A 23453-nucleotide genomic window follows, 5' to 3' on the forward strand; every position below is an offset into this window, starting at 1 on the left:
ATTAAAAAGTGAATGTTGATTTAGGCTGTCAGTCCTTAACATTCTGCTTAACATCTCTTTTGTGTTCCACAGAAAAAGGTCATATGGGTTTGCAAAGGTGTCAGGGAGAGTATTCCCCAGTTTGGGAACAACAGATTAAATGCTGATTCACTACTTTTCAGTCATGTGTTAGGTACAACCAGCAAGTTGCATTTTATCGGAGTAAATATACTCTAGCTGGAGTATATTTAGTAATCGTATTGCTAAGGTATATATGGCCAACACCTTGAAGACATTTAAAAATCAGAGGATCTTGAAATCAACTTGAATTTTGGGAGAAAGAGACAGAGAGAAAGACAGAAAAAGAGAGTGATGAATTGAGATTGATCACCTATGTAAAAGAGGAGGATTAATTGGACTTCTAATTAAAGAGTATGAGAGGGCTGGCAGAGCAAGCAACTTCTTTTTTGGGAGTGCTAAATTATTCTTGAGTTAAGTAATTTTCACCTGTACTACATCGCTGGCATAGAGCCACAGCACCTCAACCAGTCTATTCTTACAACAGCAGTGTTCTCAACCCTAAGCTGAGAGAGAGAGAGAGAGAGAGAGAGAGAGAGAGAGACAGACAGACAGACAGACAGACAGAGGTGCTAATGATGGTGTCAGATTGCAAGTACAAACAAGGGCCTCCCATTTTGGGCCCCAGCAGCAAGTGATGAATGAAGGAGCTGAAGTTTCCATCTTTAATGAGCTGTGTGTGTGCGAGAAGAGTAAGAGAGTATTAACACAGCGCTGACACAATGACACTGCTAACTGCTGTACATACACAAACACACTTATACTGATAAACAAACAGCTACACTGATGAGAGGCAGTTTTGTCGAGAGAAAAGCTGAGGGTAATGAGTGGAAAAGTGTTGCGAAATATCCAGGTGGCAGGTAAAAGGCAGGCATTTAGTGTGCAACACTAAAAAAACATGTTCAGAACAACAGATATTATAAATTTTCATTTGAAGAAAACATGAAATGGCATTCACAACATATTTAACTTCCTTAATGAGAATTATTGTTAGTGAAACAGAATATTTAGAGGGAAATGATGTAGGGTGGGACTTGATTTTGTTTAGCGGGATTTTATTTGATCATGACAGGCTATGCTATTATTATTGTTATTATTATTATTATTATTATAATAATTATACTCCTAATAATATCATATTAGAATATTATAGCCTAAAAATAATAACAATTGGTTTTATTATTAATATTATTAATAATATAGTTGTTGATAACAATAATGAAATAGTCTATAATAAAAGAATAAACATAACCATAATAAGAATATTTATTATTATAATTACTATAAATAATAATAATAATATTAATACTTATAATTATTATTACTATTAATAATAATAAAAATAATAACATTAATGCGTATTATTATTATTAAGAAGAAGAACATTACAAATAATAATTATATTATTATTAGTGGTAGTAGTAGAAGTTGCTAAGGTAAGAACCACTTTTACTATTGCTCATACTTATTGTGAGCAATTTTAACAAACAACACCCTGGCAAACCCACAACAACCTAGCACTGTGGCAGTGAGATTATTAGAACATGTAAAAATCGTGTTGGCTAATATAATATTAACCAACAAGAGAAAGTCATTACATTTTGATAAAAGATTATGAAAACAAATATTTTATTTAGAATTGATTAAATGTGCACATTTAACATTTTATTAAGAAATATATAGGGTCAATTTTTATTTTATGTTGTCTTTTTAACAGAGAATATCAAATGTAAACTCTGCCTGAATCAAACTCATTATATGTTCATAGACGTAGCATCTGAAACTTCTGCATTCTATATGCTCTTCATGAAGTCATGGATTTGTCAGCTCTACAAGATTTATCTGGGTTATTTTATGTTACTTTACAATCTGCATTTATAATTATTCTGTCTGCCATCAATCAAGCACCTGCTGATAAAAGATGCACGTTGAAACATCAGTCAACATTCTCATCTTGCAGAACATGCAAATACATCCACTACATCATCCCAGAGGTCTCTTGACACACTGGATTTTCTCTTGAATATTTCAAGCAGTGCAGACCAGAGGCCAAGGACTCGAAATGTAGGCCAATCACAGTTACGTATACCTCAATCTGGCCCCACCCCTCTCTGTTACCACGGTTACAGCACTGTCAGGTCTCATAAGAGCGAGAGGCTGTTGATCTGGGCATCCTGGGCAACTCGACTTGCAGGCTTCTCATTACGCTAACTCTCGCACCTAGTCTCTCTCTCTTTCTGTTTCTCAGTTGAGAAGGGTTGAATCATATTAAACTACAGATCAGGAGAGCCAGTCCCTCATCTTGACCAATGAAAGCTGCGAGGCACACTGAGAGCGGGTTTAAAGTTCATGTGAGATAGAGGAGTTACCCGTGTAATGTTCAATAGCAGAAGAGGCAGCGGGAGAATTAAAAAGCCTTTTTTATTTAAAAGCAGAGGGAGATATACTACATAAAATCATGACTCTTTTCACAGAGACATAAATACATACTGTACTGTATATCCACTGTACATTCCGTGCCTTATTATGATTAAATTACATTAAAAAAAAGGCAAAAAAAAAAAAAAAAGGCAACATTTATATATATATATATATATATATATATATATATATATATATATATATATATATATATATATATATATGACCTTAAAACCTTCATCACTGAAATTTACACTGTGCTTGGTTTTAAGCTCTGTTGTTAACACATTCTTCCAAAACAGAACAAAAATTATTTAAAGACCCCAAAAATTGCTTAACAAGCGCAGTTTTCTGTGTTGTGTTGAAGTATTTCCTATTAAAACAGGTATTGTGGGTGGGACAGATCAAAGAGCTCATCACTTTTCAAAATAGCCAACAAACTTTCATTGCATCAAAGCTATTAACCATGAAATGCTACTTGCTAGTCTCCTTGCTACTTGCTATATGCTAGTCAGTTCTAGAAAGAATCTTATTAGACAAAACTCTTATGTAGTTCAAGATGAGACATCAGTATTTTTGGTCTATGTTCCTGGATAATTTTCAATGCACATATCTGTTAAAAGTTAGTTTTGTCAACTGTTAGGAGCACACCAGCATATAAATAGCTTCAAAATTAACAGTCATTGACTAAAAGCCACAAAACTCTTGATATAAATGTGTCATCTCACCTGTTTGGCTGGTCGTGACATTGACCGACACTAGTAGACGTGGACTGGGGCTGAGATCTGAGACTCCATTCAGGGCTTCTATACTGAAGGTGTAATTGGTGTGAGGTTGCAGCTCTGTGACTAGAACTCTTGGATGTGTCAAGACAAACTGCCTTGGGTTGAAGTGAGGACCGCTGCCACAGGGAACACACCTCTCTCCATTTCGACTGGCCCACGCCCCCGTTTCTCCCGAGCACTTCTTGCAATGGACACTGTAGGTGACATCCCCACGTCCACCACTGTCACGAGGAGGACTCCATTCGAGAGTGACCGCGGTCTCATTGGCCATGGAAATAGGGTTTCCAGGCGCAGAGGGTGGTCCTGAACATATACACAAATTAACCACATGGATTGTAAACTTACATAGTAACACTTTACAATAAGGCTTTATTCATTAATATTAGTTTATGCATTAGATTTCATGAACTAAGAATGAACAATATTTCACAGCAATTCACAACTAATTTATCATACACTGATGAGCCAAAACATTATGATCACCTGTCTAATATGCTGTTGGTCCTCCGCATGCCGCCAAAACAGCGCCAGCCCGCCAAGGCATGGACTCTGCAAACCCCTGAAGGTGTCATGTGGTATCTGGCACCAAGACATTAGCAGCAGTTCCTTCAAGTCCTGTAAGTTGTAAGGTGGAGCCGCCATGGATCGGAATTGTTGGCCCAGCACATCCCACAGATGCTCAATCAGATTGAGATCTGGGGAATTTGGAGTCCAGGGCAACACCTTGTTCCTTAAATCATTTCCAAACAATGTGTGCAGTGTGGCAGTGCGCATTATCATGCTGAAAGAGGCCACTGCCATCAGGGAATACCACTGCCATGAAGGGGTGTACCTGGACTGTAACTATGTTTAGGTAGGTGGCACATGTCAAATTGACGTCCACATGAATGGCTGGACCCATAGTTTCCCAGCAGAAAATTGCCCAGAGCATCACACTCCCTCCACTTCCCCAGGTAAATGGTGCACACATACATGGCCAAGATGTAAAAGAAAATGGAACTCATCGGACCAGGCGACCTTCTTCCACTGCTCCAAGGTCCAGTTCAGATGCTCGCAAGCCCATTGTAGGCACTATGAACGGTGGACAGGGGTCATCATGGGCACTCTGACAGGTCTGCGGCTACACAGCCCCATACGCAGCAGGGTGTGATTCACTGTGTGTTGTGACACATTCCTCCCGTAACCATCATAAAAATATTCTGTGACTTGTGCCACAGTAGACCTTCTGTCGGTTTGGACCAGATGGGATAGCCTTCGTTGCCCGCGCACATCAATGATCCTTGGACGACCAACACCCTGTCGCCTGTGGTTTGTCCCTCCTGGGACCACTGTCGGTAGGTACTCACTACTGCTGACTGGGAGCACCCCACAAGTCTTGCGCTTCAGAGAAGCTCTAACCAAGTCATCTGGCCATGACCATTTGGCCTTTGACAAGGTCGCTCAGGTCTTTACTCCTGTCAATTTCTCCTGCATTCAACTCGTTGACTATGAGAACTGATTGTTCACTTACCATCTAATCTACCCAGACCTTGACATCTGGCCTTGTTAGGAGATGATCAAAGTTATTCGCTTCGGCTGTGAGTGGTCATGGTATTTTGGCTCATCAGTGTATATTGTAAAACCATAGACTGTTTAACCACATAACTTTATACTGTATATATATATATATATATATATATATATATATATATATATATATATATATATATATATACACAACATATCTTACTTGTGCAAGCCATAGAGAGGGGGTCTGATTCAGCCCTGTAAAAGCCTCTCTCACACACACACTCGGAGGCCTTGTCCTGATGGGAGTAGCTATGTAGAGGGCACTTCACACAGTATGCATCCATGGCAGAGGCCTTGTAGAAGCCTGACCGGCATGCTATTGAATAGAGAGGGGGGAAAAAAAGTCAAATTGCAATGTTACGGGGTGCTTACTTAGCATAATCAAATAAAGAAAGAACCCGAAATAAAATCCAAATCCTAGTCATATACCTAGTCATTTGAGTTGCCATGTTTGCTTTTAAAGGTGATATATGACAAACAGGATTTTCCTTGCTCACTTAAAATACAGGTGTAATATAATGTAATGTAATGTGGGGAAGAGAAGAGAAGAGAAGAGAAGAGAAGAGAAGAGAAGAGAAGAGAAGAGAAGAGAAGAGAAGAGAAGAGAAGAGATTTTCAATGAGATGTTATCAAACTAAGGTTTCCCCTCAGCTCTCGTCACCTTTTCCAGCGAGGCGTGACTAACATCCCGCTGCAGCATTAGCCTGACCGGAGGCACGTGCCGGCTATGTTTGTGTTTGTGTGTGAGTAGGGCCTGGGTTATGTTTGAGTGATTGGTGTGTGTGTGCATTAGAGCACTTCCCCGCTGGAATGCCGTGCCAGACTCCCATGTTGCCCCTGAACTAAAAGCAAACCCTACATTTCTGCAAGCACTTCCCAAACATGTCAGTTCTTATCAGCTACAGCACAATGCTCCAACATATTTCCCTCAAAGGTGGAAAGCGAGAGAGAAGAAGGCTTTTCCGAATGACTAATACTGAACTAGACTTACCACGATATCATAATTTTCAAACCGGTGCGGTGTTCACATTCAAACCGACTAACACCAGTATTACCGCTGGTTGGATGCTAAGTGGTACTATGGGGTTATTTCGTTAAACAATAGCCTACACAATGATGCAAGGCAGATTGATTTCAAACTTTGAACTTTATTTTTTATTTATTTTAACATTCAATTCAAATGAAACTGAAAAAATAAGTGCAATTAAAATGTGTGTTGTTCAACCTTTTGAAAGATGGCTTTTCAACAGTGTGGAGGGCAACATCTCTTTGGCAACGAAACTACTTCATCCATGCAATCTCTCCATCATGGGCTACTGGTCAGGTATTTCATTGTCCGAGCAAATCCATCACTTATTGTGGGTTGTTGTGGGTTTAATCTTGATGTTTTATTATCTTTCATCCCAGGACCCAGTTTAGCTGCTTCGGAAGGGTTAATGACTTTGTGTGTGTTTGAATACATTTGTTTTGTTCCCTCCTAGGGCTGAGCGATATGCAAGAAATATGTTCACAATATTTATAAATAAAAAAAATATATAATAATTTTTACATTACAATATCCAATTACATCATCAACCCCTGGCTGAGCGATCAGTGAATATTCTTGCTTTAGTGAGTTTTTCATTTTTTAAATAAATGTAATTTTCAAAGACATTTCTAAATTCGTATAATTATAAAGTATTATAAATACGTATAACTAATATTTTATAACAGATTTGAACACGATTCATTCAATCACAATTTCAGAACAATCCGCTTTATATAGCATTCATTACAGCACATGCTATAGAATTTACACTTACAAGCACATCCACCTCCATCAATCCTTTAACTGATGCTCAGATTTACCACCACATTAGCATTAATTAATGGCCATAGATGTTTCACGATCAATGAGACTGCTGTCCCTCTTAATTAATTAGTCAACATCTTTCACTTCCCTCATTACCCAATCAACCGTGGTATATTGCTACACTAATATGAAGCATTGTAAAAGGTAAGACAGTCAAAACATAAGCAAATCCATCAGTCATGTCATACATCTGTTGATTTAACTTTAAATTAAAGCATATAAATCTCTATAAGGAGCTGCTTTCTCTGTTTCCAACCAAGTTTCTTTTGCTATTGAATGTATTTGGCCCATTTGGCCCCAAATCTCATCTACACAGAACCACAGGAGTTGCAAAGAGTGTAGGAGTGTGGAAATTATGTAGCACAGGTAGATTTCATCCAGCGCAAATAATAAAAATTTCTAAGCCATTCACACAGACGCACACACATAAGAGACAGAAAAAACATGAAACTGATAATGCTCTAGTAAAGATAAGACCCTCTCCAGGGCAGATCTTTCTACAGAGTTTCTAAAATCAAATTTAAGACTTTTTAAGACCTTCTTCAAGACCTGAACAAACAAAATTAAAACCGTATCCCCATACAAAAACAATCCCACACAATCTCAAAATAAATCATGTATCACAGTCTCTTACTTAAAAAGACAGGGGCACACATTCAACATGGCCTTAACATTGCTTATCAGTAAAACAGGGTAGGCTGAATGCAAGTTTAAAACACTCAAGACTTTCTTTCCATATTTATATCACATTAAAATTGGTTTATGTACCATTATATAAATAAATACAAATAAGAGGTCGACCAGTATTGGATTTTGCTGATATGATAATGTGTTGAAAGAAAGGCAATTAATCTGCCAAAAGTTTGTAAAATTGGTAGCCTATATTAAATGTTCTTAGTCTTTCCTTCCTGTGATGGGGAGGGCCAGACAGAGGCTACAAGAGTCCAAATTGAATTAAATTCCAGATGCAGTTTATAGTGAAACCAAAATACCAATAACTAGGGATAAAAAAAGAAAAAAAAAGATTTGATTCATAGTGCAGAACTTTTAGCTTTAAAGGATGAAATACACAAGGACTCTTATTTTGAAATGATTGCACTTCACTGCTTCTAGCTGCTCATTCAAACAGATAAGGGAAATAAAACGTGCACTCCTACAATGATCTACAGCATATTACAATGTAAACAATTAAAAGTAAACATTGTTATATTTCATCAAAACGATATCGTCATCATCAACAGTTGATCATTAGTGATCGCTTGTCATAAATTTCCAATATAGCCTAATAATTGCGAACTGCTCAGCAACAGCTGGAAACACTCACAAGCCCCAGCGTGCTTGGAGAAAATACAAGTCACGTTTTCACTTTGAAGGACACAGCACATGCATTTATATAATAAATCATATTCTTTTGAAGTTTGATAATCACATTATCTGAGGATTCCTGTCTTTCTGCCTCCAAATTTAAGACCTATATAAATTATAATTAAGAATTTTGTTGTATCATTTAAGATATTTAATACTTTTTATAACCTTAGATTTAGAAAATCTGAATTTAAGACTTTTTAAGGATCCGTGGGAACCCTGTTCTAAGAGATTAAAGGAACAAGAATTTGCTCTAAATGCTTTTACTTCAAATGCTGGAGGCAATTCAGACCACTAGAATTAAAGGGACTGTTCACCCAAAAATGGAAACTGTCATCATTTACTCACCCACATGTCATTCCAAACCCATATGACTTACTTTCTTCTATAGAACACAAAATGAGATGATAGGGAGAATGGTAGCCTCAGTCACCATTCACTTACATTGCATCTTTTTTTTTTTTCATATAATGAAAGTGAACATCTCCCCAACATATGTTGTGTCCCACAGAAAAAAGAAAGCCATACAGGTATGGTTTTGGAATGACATGATGGTGAGTAAATGATTACATTTGGGTGTACTATCCCTTTAGTAGCGCTCTTGCAGGAAGGATGTGGATATTTTAATTGTTCCATATTGTGACATTACTAAATCCTTCCTTTCTCAGGGTCATTCTGGCTGCAGTTATCTAGTATGTTCTCTTTTTATTTACAGATATGTTATAATCCAAATGACCATAAATACACCGCCATTGTTTTCCAATGCCAAAGCTTTGAGCACTGCAAAGTCCCTGCTTTTCTATTGTGCACAAATACAAAATGTGTAAATGAGCAGATATACACCCAGGTGTGGGCACACACATACAAAAACCCACTTTTCCCAAATGCATATACTGCTGTTCTAACTAAAGCATTATGCTAACTGGCTTACTGATTTCTGGCACAAATCTGGGCACTGTCACTGACCTAAATAATTCTTAGTTAAAACATACAGTATCTCTGTTTTCAGGGCTATTAGGTAAAGTAATGCTGCTTGGGGTGTAAAAACACTGCCTCTATAGTGTACTAAACTAAGACCTGTGGCACATTCATCTAAGACATTCTCATAGTTGTCTGTGGTGGTCAGTGTGTGGTAAGAGGTGTGAAGTCCCCGCAGTGCTTTGGAACTATACCTGAAACGAAACATTGTGTAGGTGTATGTACTGTAGTTTTGCAACCACCTGGTTTTCACTGACAAACCAGAAAGCCCCTGGAAAGCCTGGCCTTTAGTGGAACCCAACTGGTCCAGTATCTCAAAGCCAGCACCTTGGCAACAAGGAAAACTGTGACAATACCTGCTAACTGCAACCGAAAGAACATTGGCAGATAGGGAAATAATGTTGTGAAGGACAGATTCAGGAGAAGCAATTTGCCCTTGAGTGGAGGGTCAAAAAGCTCAAGATTAATTGGTCTGAATTTCTAAACTGAGACCATTTGAGCTTTTGAGCTGAAAACATCCTCCAGCAAGGTAAGTCTTCTGTAATGAAACTTTAATTTAGTCAAATAAAATGAGCATTGGCATAATTGATGTTGTAAAGACCAGCTTAGACCTTGAATTCCACACTAATTAATGTTGGTTAGTGCTGGTTTGGCGCTGGACTAGCTGGTGGACCAGCATAGCCATTCTGTTCACCAGCAAAAGATCAACTAAACTAAAAAGTCAACTAGCATTATTTTCTCATTGAATAACCTGTTTCAGTTGGAAATAGTAACATTATCGGAGTAAAATGGGTTGCGAATGTGGTTTCATGGCGACTTGAGGGGACATCTGTACGCTGGCATCCAAAATACAACAAATGCTGGTAATCAGTGATGCTGTTTTTTCAGTATGGCTACAAAAACCAACATGACCACACAGGAAATTGACATGTTACTTCTGAATGTTCCCTGAAATTAACAGCTGCATTACTGACAAGTGGTGGTGGCGTAGTGGACTAAAGCACTGAACTGGTAAGCCAAAGGTTGTAGGTTCAATCCCCACAGCCACCACCACTGTGTCCTTGAGCAAGGCACTTAACTCCAGGTTGCTCCAGGGGGATTGTCCCTGTAATAAGGACACTGTAAGTCGCTTTGGATAAAAGCGTCTGCCAAATGCATAAATATAAATATATATAAGTGCCATCCCCCATCAGACATTTTTGCATCAATTCAAATGTGTTTTCCTGTGCGGCCTCAGAGACATGGGTTCTGGTCCCATAGAAAGCATGAAGTAATCGCGTTCCTATAAATAATGCTAAGGCATTTTGGAGGTTGCATTTTCACTCTAAAATAGCATTATTTCTCCACTGATGGTTGGTGTGGTGGTAGGGCCGTGGCTGAGCAACATTTGCAGAAAGTGGTTCCAGGCACTGTTCCAGGCTCAAGCAGAGGACCGGCAGGTGCTATGGAGCTTCGTTCACCAGCAGGGGCCTTCTGCCATGACCCCGGACCCATGTACGGCCGTACCTACATGTTCGCATTTGCTCAACAGCTCCGTGACACCTGCCGAAGGTGGCTGATGGCTGAAGAACAAGACACTGAGGGAGTGTGTGATCTGGTGGGAGCAGTTCGTCACCCAGCTACCGAAAGGAATGGCAGAGTGGGTCCAGTGCCACCACCCGGTGTCATTGGATGAGGCAGTCCAGCTAGCTGAGGACAATATGGCAGCGTATTTGGGGGCCGGTGAGCTCACTTCTCTCTCGCTCTCTCTTTCTCTCCTCCCTCCCCCTCTCCTCCCCCTCATCCTGTTCCTGTTCCCCACAAACAGGGAATTCCGACCCCAAAACCAGTCCCCGGTCCTGTGGGCTATTCAAACCTAACCCTCTCTGCTCTCCCCCACGAGCCCCTATTATTTGCAGTACAAGAGGTCCCAAAAGCCTCCATGGGGTTCTCCCCATTCAAATTACTGTATAGGCATCCTACGGGAAAATTAGGAGGAGGGAAACTTCAAACAGCAAAAGAGAAATTCAATACATTCTTAACCTGAGAGCAAAACTCCACACACTGGGGCAGTTAACACAGGTGAATTTGCTTCAGGCTCAAGAATGTCAAAGCCTGCTGTATAATAGGGGTACTCGGCTATGGGAATTTACACTGGGAGTTAAAGTTCGTGTATTACTCCCCACATCGAGCTCTAAATTACTCGCCAAGTGGCAAGGGCCCTTTGAGGTCACACGGCGAGTCGGTGGAGAACATCAGATTTGCCACCTTAATTTCCTAAAACCATGGAAGAGGCAGACCCCGCAATGGTGGGTTCCGGAGAGGGAGGAGCTTGGACCGGACATGAATTTAAAAGCCAGAGTCACCCTGGTCACTTGCAGAGACCACCTCTCAACATCACAAGACACGGAGGTTGCCAGGTTGCAAGGAGAATTATCCGACATGTCCTCGACTCTTCCTGGTTGTACAAATCTCATAGAGCACCATATCAAAATGACCCCAGGGGCAGTGGTACACAGCCATCCCTACCGATTACCCGAATACAAAAAAAAGTGGTTTGGGAAGAATTAAAGGCCATGCTAGATATTGGGGTAATAGAAGAATTCCACAGTGACTGGGCCAGCCCGGTGGTGCTGGTTACAAAGAGTGACGTTTTGGTCCGATTCTGTGTGGATTATAGAAAAGTCAATGCGGTGTCTAAATTTCATGCATACCCAATGCCTCGGATTGATGAACTGATCGATCGGTTAGGCGCAGCTCGCTTTTATTTGACACGATTAGACAAAGGGATATTGTCAGATCCTCATAACTCCCATGTCCCATGAAAAAAAACGGCATTGTCCCATTTGTCACCCTTCCTTTTGATTTGTTCGGGGCCCTGGTTATGTTCCAGTGGCTCATGGACAGAATCCTCAGACTGCACGCTGCTTACGCCATTGCCTATCTGGACAATATCAATATATACAGTAATGACTGGCAGCGGTACCTGCAGCATCTGAGGGCTGTCCTGCAGTCGTTGAGACAGGTGGGACTCACTGCAAACCCTAAGAAGTGTGCAATTGGACGGGTGGAAGTATGGTATCTGGGCTTCCACTTGGGTCATGGACAGGTGCAGCTCCAAATTGAAAAGACTGCAGCGATTGCAGCCTGCAAGAGACCTAAGACCAAAAAAGAGGTGAGACAGTTCCTGGAGCTGGCTGGCTATTATCGTAGGTTTGTGCCTAACTATTCGACCGTCACCAGCCTGTTAACTGATCTCACTAAAAAGGGGGCACCAGATCGGTCCAGTGGACGGAGCCGTGTCAGCAAGCATTCATGCGGGTGAAGGCTGCACTTTGCGGCAGGCCGTTATTGCATCCTGACTTTTCTCTCCCTTTTATCTTGCAGACGAACGCATCGGACAGGGAGTTGGGAGTGGTACTATCCCAGATGATGGAGGGGGAGGAGCGTCCCATGCTGTACATTAGTCGCAAGCGCTTGCTGAGAGAGACTACAGCACCATCGAGAAGGAGTGTTTGGCCATCAAGTGGGCGGTCCTCACCCTCTGGTACTATCTGTTGGGATGTGCTTACCCTTTTTTTTTTGGACCACGCCCCCCTCCGCTGTCTCCATCGCATGAGGGATACCAATGCACGGATTGGTATCTAGCTCTCCAGCCTTTTTAAGTTCGAGGTGGTCCACAGGCCGGGGGTGCAGATGGCTGTTGCGGATTTCCTCTCCAGAAATGGGGAGGGGAGGGAGTAAGTGGCAGGCCGGATGGCTCCCCGGCCTGAGTTGGGCGATGGGGGCATGGCCGAGCGATGCTTGCAAAGAGCATGGCCGGAAGAGACAGAACGTTAAGGATTGACACATGTGGGGAATCACCTAACAGCTGTTTTGTATTTGCAGTGAGAGTGGAGAGGGATAAAATGGCAATCCAGACCGCCGGAGGGGAGAGTGAGCGATGCAAGCAGCAGACTTGTGTGTGTGTGATTGTTGTGCTGAAAAGCAAACATTTGTGTAGAACACTGAAAAGCATTGTAAATAAAAGATTTACGTCGACTGTTTACCTGGCCCCTGCTTCCTCCTTCACAAGAGAGCTAAAGAACCTGTTACTGTTAGGTTTAGGGTTTGGGTTTGGGTTTGGGAGTATGGTTTATAAAATATGCATTCTTATTGAGTTTATTACACTATTAGCAACAAAAAATACAACATTCCACCCGGAAACTGGAGTTCACACAAGCCCATACATTCATAATAATTCTGGCTTTGGCCACTGGGGGCAGTGTTTCTAATTTCAGTAAGTAAAGACCAATTTCAGCAGAAGAATTTTCAAACTACTGTCGCTGAATTCAAAATGTGATCAGTCTGTAAAGAACTGCCTTTTCTATACCAAGCAACAAATTATGGATGAGCAAAGAAAATAGGTACAAGAACAAAACGTCTTGAGATTGTATCTTCTCAGAAGAGCAGAAGAGACAAAAAGCAAGAAAAAAACATTGAGCACATCTCAGAGAGATCTGAAATGGCTCCCTTATCAAATATTTACATTGGTGTGATTGGTGTCCCCTTGGCACAAGATAATCAATAGCTTTTATATATGATACCTTCAGACAGAAAGACAGAAAGAGCAGCACCATGGTGGGAATAAAGAGAGAGAAAGCAAGCAAGAGAAAAATGAACAGCGGAGAGTTTGTATTTTTTTTTCTTCCTGTGAGGCGGCGGATGAGAGACGTATTTGGAGAGCATGTTAATGCCCTGGTCCATGGGGAAAAATGGTTGGTGTTAGTGTATTTCTCATTCTGTCTACAGTCTTTGGTTCATATTGAATGAGGCAGATCAATAGACATCAGCCCACCACCTGAACAGCCAGCCAACAGAGACTATTCCCCATCACATGGAACACGGACGGGGATCTGGAGTTAGCCTCCATTACACCCACAATATTACCCCAATCAAAGGGACAAACTACACTTACAAAAAAGTACAATGGTATTACAATTTTTGTTTTGGTACAATTAAATACCATGGTATTCTTTTAAGTACCTTGGAGTACCAGTTAAATACTGTATTGAGAAATAAAAAATTATCTTTTAAATTTAATTTGTTTCTCCTAGACAGCATTGGATTAGTTGCATTGGAGAGATCCCTCTCTTGAGATATAGACACCTCTCGCATGTGTCTAATCAATATTTTTAGAATAAAATCTCAACAATGTCTCCGATTTGCCAAGATACCAAAGTCGAAATTCAGATATGAACTCAAACATTTCTCATTACATATTTCTATCCAAATTCATTTTAAAGCTCTATACCTTGATTTGTGTCTTTTTTATTATTATTATTTAAATGAACTTTAATAGAAACATCTGAGACAAAATTGCTACATAAAATGTAAATCCATTAACTCTCCTGAGGTATGAAAGAGCAACCTCTGAGCTATGACATTATCCGTAGTATTATGATAAAATTTTGATGTAAAACAGGAATCAAAAATGAAAACCGTGTAGTCAATCCAGTTAGGCGACTATGTATGCTAGTCTTCAATGTAAAAGATTAAGGGAGTATTTCTCAGATGTGAGAGACAGGCAAGAAGACTGTGAGACAGTGAGAGTGACATCCTTGCTTCTAGCGCTTCATGTGCCCTTTTAAATTTAACAACATGGCAGGCCTACCTCGAAAGGGAGAGGAGTGTAGCTAAGGTAGGGTAAGGTGAGTGACGAGGCAGGGTACTGTCCCCACAGAAATAGAGCATTCTATTTCCTCAGGAGAGAGGCTTATGTACTAGTTTCCATGGCAACATAATTCCAAAACTGTTCTCTTCACTGATTGTGAATCAAGACTTAAATCAAAGAGCTCTAGAGGGATTGAGGAGTGAAATAGTTTATTTTATCCACACATAGCGAAGGATTCGCACTAACTAAAGCAATGAAAAGCACATCATTACATCTCAAAGTCTTTCACTGAATTTTCCTCTTCCCTTTTAACTCTTTATAGCAGACTTCAGAGACTCGTTTCACGTGCTTGGCTTTCAAATACATGAATATGGCCTCCCCCAGTGTTCCCAAGAAATTCATCTACTCACAATTTTACTTTCATTCAACCTTACTGTGTTTGATGTGTAACCATAAAGCATTCTCTTCATTTTCTTTTTATTCTAGCATATTATTCTGCATTTACTACATGAGAACTGATAGTCCACCAAAACACTTCAACAAAAACTTAGGTTATAGTGTTTCCTGAAGCTCCAAGAGTAGGTTTCTTACAGCAGATCTTTGATGTTTACTCAACCTGAACTGTAGTCAAAATACACCAATTTTCCCTAAGGTGTATTAAGCGAATAATAACAGACTCAAGGGTAATTTGGCAAATGTGTCTTTAGATATTTGTATTTGCATTTCTGACGAGTAAGCAATGACCTGCAGACCCTTAACTTGCACGTATAAACGATGTTCTTCACATTAGTAGAACTCAGTCTCACCTACAGGAATGGAAGTGTTCTAGTGATTATAACAGTGTATTGATTTAGCATCTAGTTGCAAAGCGGAGACTTTTCAAATTCTTTTCAGCCATATTTACCCTGGCCATTAGGCAACATCGCATTTTTTTTTGTGGGGGGGGGTAAATCACAGATGCAGGCTGAGGAGGAGATGACTAGATAATGGTAGAACCAGACTTTGCTCAGAGCGCACCCACTGGGAATGCGGCTAGAAGGTCATTCGCAATATACTCACATCCACAAACTCTATAGAGACGTAAACACTGCACTCAGTCAGTTTCTGGCCTCAAACACTGATTGACGCAAATAACTCGCTGTAGACTTGCTATAGCCCGCCATATTTACACTTTATAAATTACTTAAATCTTGAAATATGAACTGAAAATATTTTAGCTATATTTTCGGAAATAATTTTTACTATTTAGGCAAGGGCTAAATTGCCCAAAATAACACTACTATCAGCTGTACTATCCCCCCCCCCCCCAAAAAAAACTGCTCGTAAATGACGTCACCACTTGTGGGTGGGGCTCCTTCTTATGGTTTAGACCTAAGATTTGCGATATGCCACTGACCATCAACAGAGTTGATTCCAGAAGTAATTTTGGATATTAGATGGCTTTTTATAAGGTGTGAATTTTCATGTCAGAGGTCAAACCCTTTAGCCTTTTCCAATAATCATGGAAAACTGGCTGCTCAGACCTCTAAAACTCACACACTTCACATAACACCACCTCCACCTGGCCTTCAACATCCAAAATACCTGTCCAATTACCGCAGCTAGTGTCAGGAGAGGGTTTAAACATCTCCACTGCTGGATTTCTCTTTTGTCTCAATCTGCTCTCAATCTCCCAGGAGTGCCCTTTCTTTCCAAAGGCTATTTCACTCTTTCCATCCATCATGCACAAGGTGACAGGGCCAATCTCTAAGGCTTTGCTGGTATGCCTAGCAGGAGCATCCCATCAACCTGGTGGGATATAACGTCCACCAGAGAAAAAAGACTACTTAATCCCATGAAACAAGTGAAAGAGACAAGGTGGACAACTTTATCACAACACCAAAAGTGGAGCTCTATAATTTTCCTTGGTGTCCTTCAACATCAATTCCTCCAACAGCATTTTTTCCACTTTTGAGAACCAAACAGAGAAAAATCACTTGTGAATGATATAATTCTGTAGCCTGTAAAATAAACTAGCAAGAAAGCAATTTCAGTAAATAACTTTGAGTGGTTTTGAGCCCATGCAAAACTCACAGCCATGATGCTATAAAGTTCTGATTGGTTGCCAGGGTGTTACTATGGTGTACTGACTGGCTGTTACTGTAGCTTGTTGCTATGTGGTTGCTAGGGTGTTTCTTAATGGCCCAAGTCAAAAGAGTTCATTCCAAGTCTCTATTCTGGTCCCTAAATATGCTATGTGTCCCTACCCCTATAAAACTCATGGATTTTTTGTTTTCACCCATTTTATCATCCGCAAAGCAGAAAGTCTGACTTTTTTTCAAAAGAAACAATTCTGAAAAACCCATACAGGTTATTCCATGCCAAATCAATCAAATTTAAGAAATGTCCCAGCTGAATATTTTTTATTTTGTTATATTTTTCTGAAAATAATAATAATAATAATAATAATAATAATAATAATAAAATAAAAATAATATAAATGATGATGAAAGCCAAACTATTAAATACCATGGATAAATATTTATTGAGTAGTCCATTATTTTGTGATTTTAGAGCCTTTACTCATCTTAAAAATGAGTAAAATGTAACAATTTACAGATGGAGCCACATTGAGAGGCCCATGTCTCTGGGATTTAAGCATATAAGGCCTTAACAATGAAGTTCCAAAAAGGAAGGTTTGTTCTTAACCAGAACCTCAAAGGATATTAAGATGTACTATATACTTCTGGAGTTACAGGCACTTGAACTTTGAAATGCAACACACACAAAAAAGTTTTTACCCCCATTTTTGGACTCACACCATTGGCATAATACAACAAGCAGTGCTGAATTCAGTTGGATTTTAGTAGTAGTCCCACCTTTCTCTGTTTCAATAAAATAATGCTGCTTTCCCCTTTCTTTGGATATTTTTTTGACGTGTAGTTTTGCTCCAAAATCATAGACAAAAATTGTCATTTCTAAAATAAAGTGTATTACTTAGTAAATATTGTTTCATAGCATTTAATATTTTGGCTTTCATCATTATTTATGTTTATCTTTCATCAGTAAAAGAAAATTTCAAAAACACAATTTTGAGCCAAGGACCTCTGGTTGAGTTGACATGGAATGAACCTTAATTCTGAACAAAAATAATAGTGGTGCTTGCAAAGGCACTAATTATACTAGTAATTATACAAGTAAACACAGTCATTAGACAAAGCACAACATTTTTCAATCTCAAAACAACTTGAGGAACATCATGTTTGAATGTGATTGAATTTTTGTTTCCATCTTAACCAAGTTGTTCTAAAACTTACAGTGCACTCAATACTTCAGTTATCTCAGAATGGGGGGGGGGGGGTGGGGTTGCTCTGACCTCAGCTCTTGGTAGGAGAGCTATAAAAGAGATGATCCATACATGTGAGAAAAGTAGCAATAAAAACATTCTTCTCTGCATACTCGTTCCTTTTTGTCTTTCCGAGTGAGCATACAAAGCTATAGCCTCACTATATCAATGAAAAATGACAAGAATTTAAAGAAGACATCACACAGTGTTTAAGCTATGCATTATTTCTCAACATAGAACAGCCATTAAAAATACCTGCTGAAGTCTCACTCTCATCACTGTTTGCTTTGAACGTACTCCGACATGAAAAAAAAATTGCTCATTGCAATTTAATATCTATTCACATTGATCTATTTGATAAGCCTCCCAAGAGTATACTCAAACTAAGTCTTGTGGAATTTCACTTGTAATATGACCAAATATTGCTGTTCCATCTAATCTTACAGGTCAATTGCAGAAATCCAGATCTGCATGAAAGATTGTGCTGGCCTGTAATCACAAACTGTAGATCAGGCTTTTAAACTAGTAAGTGCCAGACTCAGAGCCAGCATCAGATTCAGAAACTGGCTCCTCTTAAAAGACTCTCTCTCATTTTATTGATAGCTGCTCCATTTCATCACATGTGCAAATACTATTGAGCATTTTAATATAGTTTGTCCAGTGGCTCCGCCTTTTTTAATAAGAGTGTGTAACTTTTACACCATTAGAGTCACCAAATGGAACTGCAAGGATAATGTTTGTTTTCAAACAGGTTTCATGAACGCTCCCCCTGTCGTCCATTGGTCAAACAAACAGACAGTTGGTTGAGCCAATGTTGCTGTGTCAAGCTGGTCAGGACGCTCAAACAAACAGCTATGTTTTTGATAGCGCCTCAGAGTGTGTTTACATATTTTTTGTGAAACCAGCCTACAAATGGCATACTTTTAGTTGTCTCTGCATATTAAACTGGGATATAGGAGAAATTATTTTAACATCGTAAAAAAAATCCACACTTCAGCTTTAAAGTTTAAATGACAATCACATTATAACCTATTTGTTATCTCTTTAAAAAAAGAGCCATTGGACTGTTTCTCCTGGTCATAAGGCCCTCTTGTCATCTGCAGCCCAGCGAATAAATTATTGAGAGGATTTTGAAAAAAAAAAAAAAAAATGCAAGACGACTGCTGGATGCCACACGTGGGGGCACTTACACGTGCCGTCTTTCTCTTCAAGACACACACACACACACTCAAAAAAATACATCAGAGTACCATTAAGACAGAATGGATGCAGAAACAATTCCTATTTACAATGTCACTGTGAGGCAACATCAGCATAAACACAGGTAAACACTGTAAAGATTAGTGTCATCTCTGTATTTCACATGTTAGAATGCTTACACTGAAAATGAAACAACAATTAAAGCTGAAGATTTGTGTGTGTAAAAATACGTTCTTCTATCTTAGCTTCATATACACAATTGAAAACTGTATGTAAGCCATTTGTAGGTTGATTTCCTTGAAAACTGTAAACACTGTAGTTATTAAAATATAGCTCCATTTATTTGAGCATCCCAACCAGCCTTACACAGCAACATTCATTCAACCAATGGGGTGAATTTGGGATGTGACTACCTGATTTTTCAACCAATGGCAGATGGGGTCTGTTGATGCTAGTGGTGCAAAAATTATACACTTAAGACTTCCCCATCGTGGTCATTTTAATAGTTATTTTGACCAAACTTCCTGAAATCACACCAGAATTAGTGTTGTAATATTTGTTAAACTGTTTTTAAAATCCTGCAGTTAATATTCCATTCACAGTATTGATTTGCTCAAGGTTTATTGGAATAACAGGCCTCTTGTGACTTTTAAACGGAGGGTGAATGGGGTGGGGGAAGGGGTTAGAAATGTCTAGTTTCCTGAACCTTCAATGAAAAGAAAATCTGTTAAGCCAGACTGTCAGTTTTATAGCCCAAGAAATAGAACTACTAGTAAATGCATGCAAAAACATTAATACATTTATCTTGAAGACAGAAAAGGAACAATCAAATATGCAAATTATGTGCTAAAGCTGTCAGTGTCCCAGTATAATTGATGGCGCTCTCTGTCTTTGATGCGTAGGCTATGGAAACTCTCTATTCTTGCTCTTGTTTCTCCTATAGGGGATCACACCCAAGAACCAACAGCCAGAGAAAGATATTACCAGGTACATCTGATAGCCATCCTGATGTTCTCCAACAGAGCTCACAGCAGTCTTCATTTCATTACTTACTGAGAAGGAATGTCCTAAAGTGACACTAATCTTAAATCTTCCCAGCCTTTAAACTTACAAAGAAACCATTTCACCCACAAAGGAACTGACCTGAATTTAATACCAGCTATGCTCCATGTAATTGTCATTAGTGACACTACTACTAGTGTTCTGTCAGCGTTTGATTTGGGTGTCATTAATATTTTGCTTTGCCCAGTTTTTAGTATGCTGGCAATGTGAAACTGTAACATGTTCTACAGTTTCCTGGGAGACAACTGGACACAAAGGAAAACAAGTATCATGAATCCTCTGTATTGTGACAGTTCTACAATGTGCTTAAATTGCAGATTGGCATTTTGCCATCCACTGACAGGTTATTCCATGTTGTTTACTACCGGGATACTAAAGTGTTATTGATCCAAGCAGCAGCTGGAGGTACAGAAATGGGCAAATGACATGGGCTAGACAGTATGATGGAGGGCAGAGATGGAAAGACGCTTCTGTCGGCAGCTGATTAACAATATACTACTAATATAATTGGCATCTGGGCAATAGACAATCTTTACTGTTTTTCTGATGTTCTATGTTGGATGCTTTTCTTTCTCTATCACTATTTAAAATGAATTAGATTTCAAACCTTTAATTTTGTGAAGAAAATGTAGGCTACATATGAAGAAATCTTTTTTTAATAGACTAATTATTTCACATATTTGTCTATTAAACTAAATTCAAAGATTTAAGCATAAGCCTTTAGATTTAAAGGTTTTTTAAATCATGAGGAACATAAATTTAGTTAGCTGTGTACAACTTTTGACTGGTAGTGTACATATCAGCAAGTATTTTTTGCCATTAGACATTCTGTTCCAGAAAAGATATTACTATCAAGGGTAAATGAAATGGCTATTGCATCTGTTAGTGCTTTCAAAATATCTGCCAAAGCCAATAAAACTAACTGCTTGGAAGCAAACCTTACACTAAATGCAGCCTCACACTCTGGCAATAAGCAGTTAGCCAATAGCTAGCAATATGTTATGGAGGGCTCAAAAGCATATTGAAGAAAAAAGCTCAAGCCACTGATTCATGGCTGATTGTTAAACAGCCACCTTCATGGTTCTCTGAGCTGTACATGCAAACAGCAAGTAACAGTGACACTTAAATGACCCAGTATGTAAAGTGTGTTATGTTCACAGCACAGCAATGGCATGCTAAATGCTTTGACCGGTTTCGTTGTTAGTACAGACTAAGTATATTTTCTCCAAATATTAAAGTGTGTAGTTTTTTCGATTTTCAACTACCTTCTTCTATCCCATCTTAACCTAATGTGACCCCGCGACCTCATGCGAGGACTCGCTATTTTGAATTCGCTATACGCAAAGCATGATTTAAATGAATAAAAACTGACTGAATACGGTTCACAAGACTTTAGGGGTTAACTTCTGCCGCACCGATTCACGTGACACAACAGCACGCTGTCGATTTCCTTACGGACGCAGTGCCAACAACGTTTTTTTCATTGAAAGATATTTGGTTGTAAAGAGGACAGTCTCTAGTTTAGTTTGATATGCCGTTTTAAAAAATCTGTTCATTTTTTGCTCGTTAGCACACTGATAAACATGAAGTACTCGGATGAGTGCTGTGGAGCAGTTTTCTGACAGACATTCCAAAAACATGTTCGTTATTTTGAATAACTTTTCACAGTAAAAAAATCTTTGGGTCATTTTAATCTAAAAAAAAAGATTTTTTTTTTATTTATTTTTTTTACACTGTACAATAAGGTGCTATTCATTAACATTAGTAAATGCATTCCTATACATTTACAATGCATTTTCACATTGAGAATAAATGTATTCATACAAAAGCTGAAAAGGGTTTCAGAGGCTTTATATGGAGTTAAGATGACAATAAGATGCATTTCAAACTGTTCTGAGACCAGTGCAGACAGACAACACTCTGGAGGTTAAGTCATTCACTAAGTAGGGAGCAAGGGTGCATCCTATATCTTTCCTATGCAGCTAAGTGCATTCACTTTTTAAATCTGACCAAAAGTTTCAGGCTGCAGATGATGTTTTGACCACTCAACATGTTTGGCAGACATGAGACAATGATAATCAGTAAATAGATTCAGAATTTTATAATTCAAAATTTTATTTTAACATGATTGGCAGTGATTTGATGATGCTGGCCATTACTTTTAATCAGAATTATATATTCCTATTTCTCGAAAATCAGCTTTAATGTCTATAACGTATCAAAAACATGAATAACCAACACTCCTGTTGATGAAAAAAATCTGAATCAATAGCTTGGTATTTCTTAAAATTTCACAAATTAGTCCCGCTGTCCACATATTAGGACATACATTTTTAAGACAACTATTTTCTCTAGAATTGTTTATTTAAAAAATTATTTATTTATTTATTTTGCTTGTTTATTAGGTGCTACTAGTTACAAATCAAAAAATGAAATGGAAAATGCACACAGAATTCACGCTCGGGTCTCAGGAGGTTAATATGCAGAACACCCTAAACACTGTGGTGGCATCAAAACATTGCCCTGTTTGTTTGAGCATCCTGGTCAGCCTGATATAATCACACTGGCTCAACCAGTGGTGTGAATTTGGGGCAGGACTATCTACCTGACAAATAGCAGCAAAATGAGTGTTCGGGAAATCTGTTTGAATATAATCATTCTCTTTGCAAAACCCAAATCTGGCCCGGGTCATGCAATCCCATTTCCCCCGTTCCTCCCTCCCTCCACTGTCACTCTAAACTGCTCTAGCCATAATAGACAAAACCCCATAAAATATGCTTGGGAACTCAGAATATATTTTAAATTATACCATATTTAACCGATTGTTGAGGAATTTTCCACCAGTGTGGATGAAATTTGTACTAAAATACTCTGAGTGTTTCCTGCAGTGCTATTAAGTGGCAGAGCTGCCCGTTTACATGACCAGTGTAATGTGGTTCCCAAATGAATTAATCTAATGAGTTGGTTCTTTTGAATCTATAGCATGAAACATACAGCACTACCAATGTAATCGTATTTCCAAACAAATTACTCTTATGAACCGGTTCTTTTCAGTGAATCAAAAACATACAACATGACCACTACCACTGTAGTGCTGTTCCGAATGACTCTTTTGAGCTGGCTCATTCCCATCCCTACTATAAATAAATAAAAAATACTCCAATTTCCCAAGCCAAGAGGGTTTACTGGGGTGGTAAGAACTTGAAA

The 23453-nt window shown here is 39.0% G+C and overlaps 1 protein-coding gene across 1 annotated transcript in view; it reads right to left on the reverse strand.

Moving 5' to 3' along the window:
• The window catches only part of LOC127431611 (ephrin type-A receptor 3), a 92203-nt gene that overhangs the window by 40785 nt on the left and 27965 nt on the right, over positions 1-23453 (reverse strand). The window contains exons 4-5 of the mRNA XM_051682119.1: positions 4993-5148; positions 3207-3566 (exon numbers count right to left, since the gene is read on the reverse strand). Of these exons, the coding sequence (XP_051538079.1) occupies positions 3207-3566; positions 4993-5148 (516 nt within the window). The remainder of the gene's footprint in view (positions 1-3206; positions 3567-4992; positions 5149-23453) is intronic.

The sequence above is a fragment of the Myxocyprinus asiaticus genome, chromosome 41, assembly GCF_019703515.2.
Source record: "Myxocyprinus asiaticus isolate MX2 ecotype Aquarium Trade chromosome 41, UBuf_Myxa_2, whole genome shotgun sequence".
NCBI classification, from domain to species: Eukaryota; Metazoa; Chordata; class Actinopteri; order Cypriniformes; family Catostomidae; genus Myxocyprinus; species Myxocyprinus asiaticus.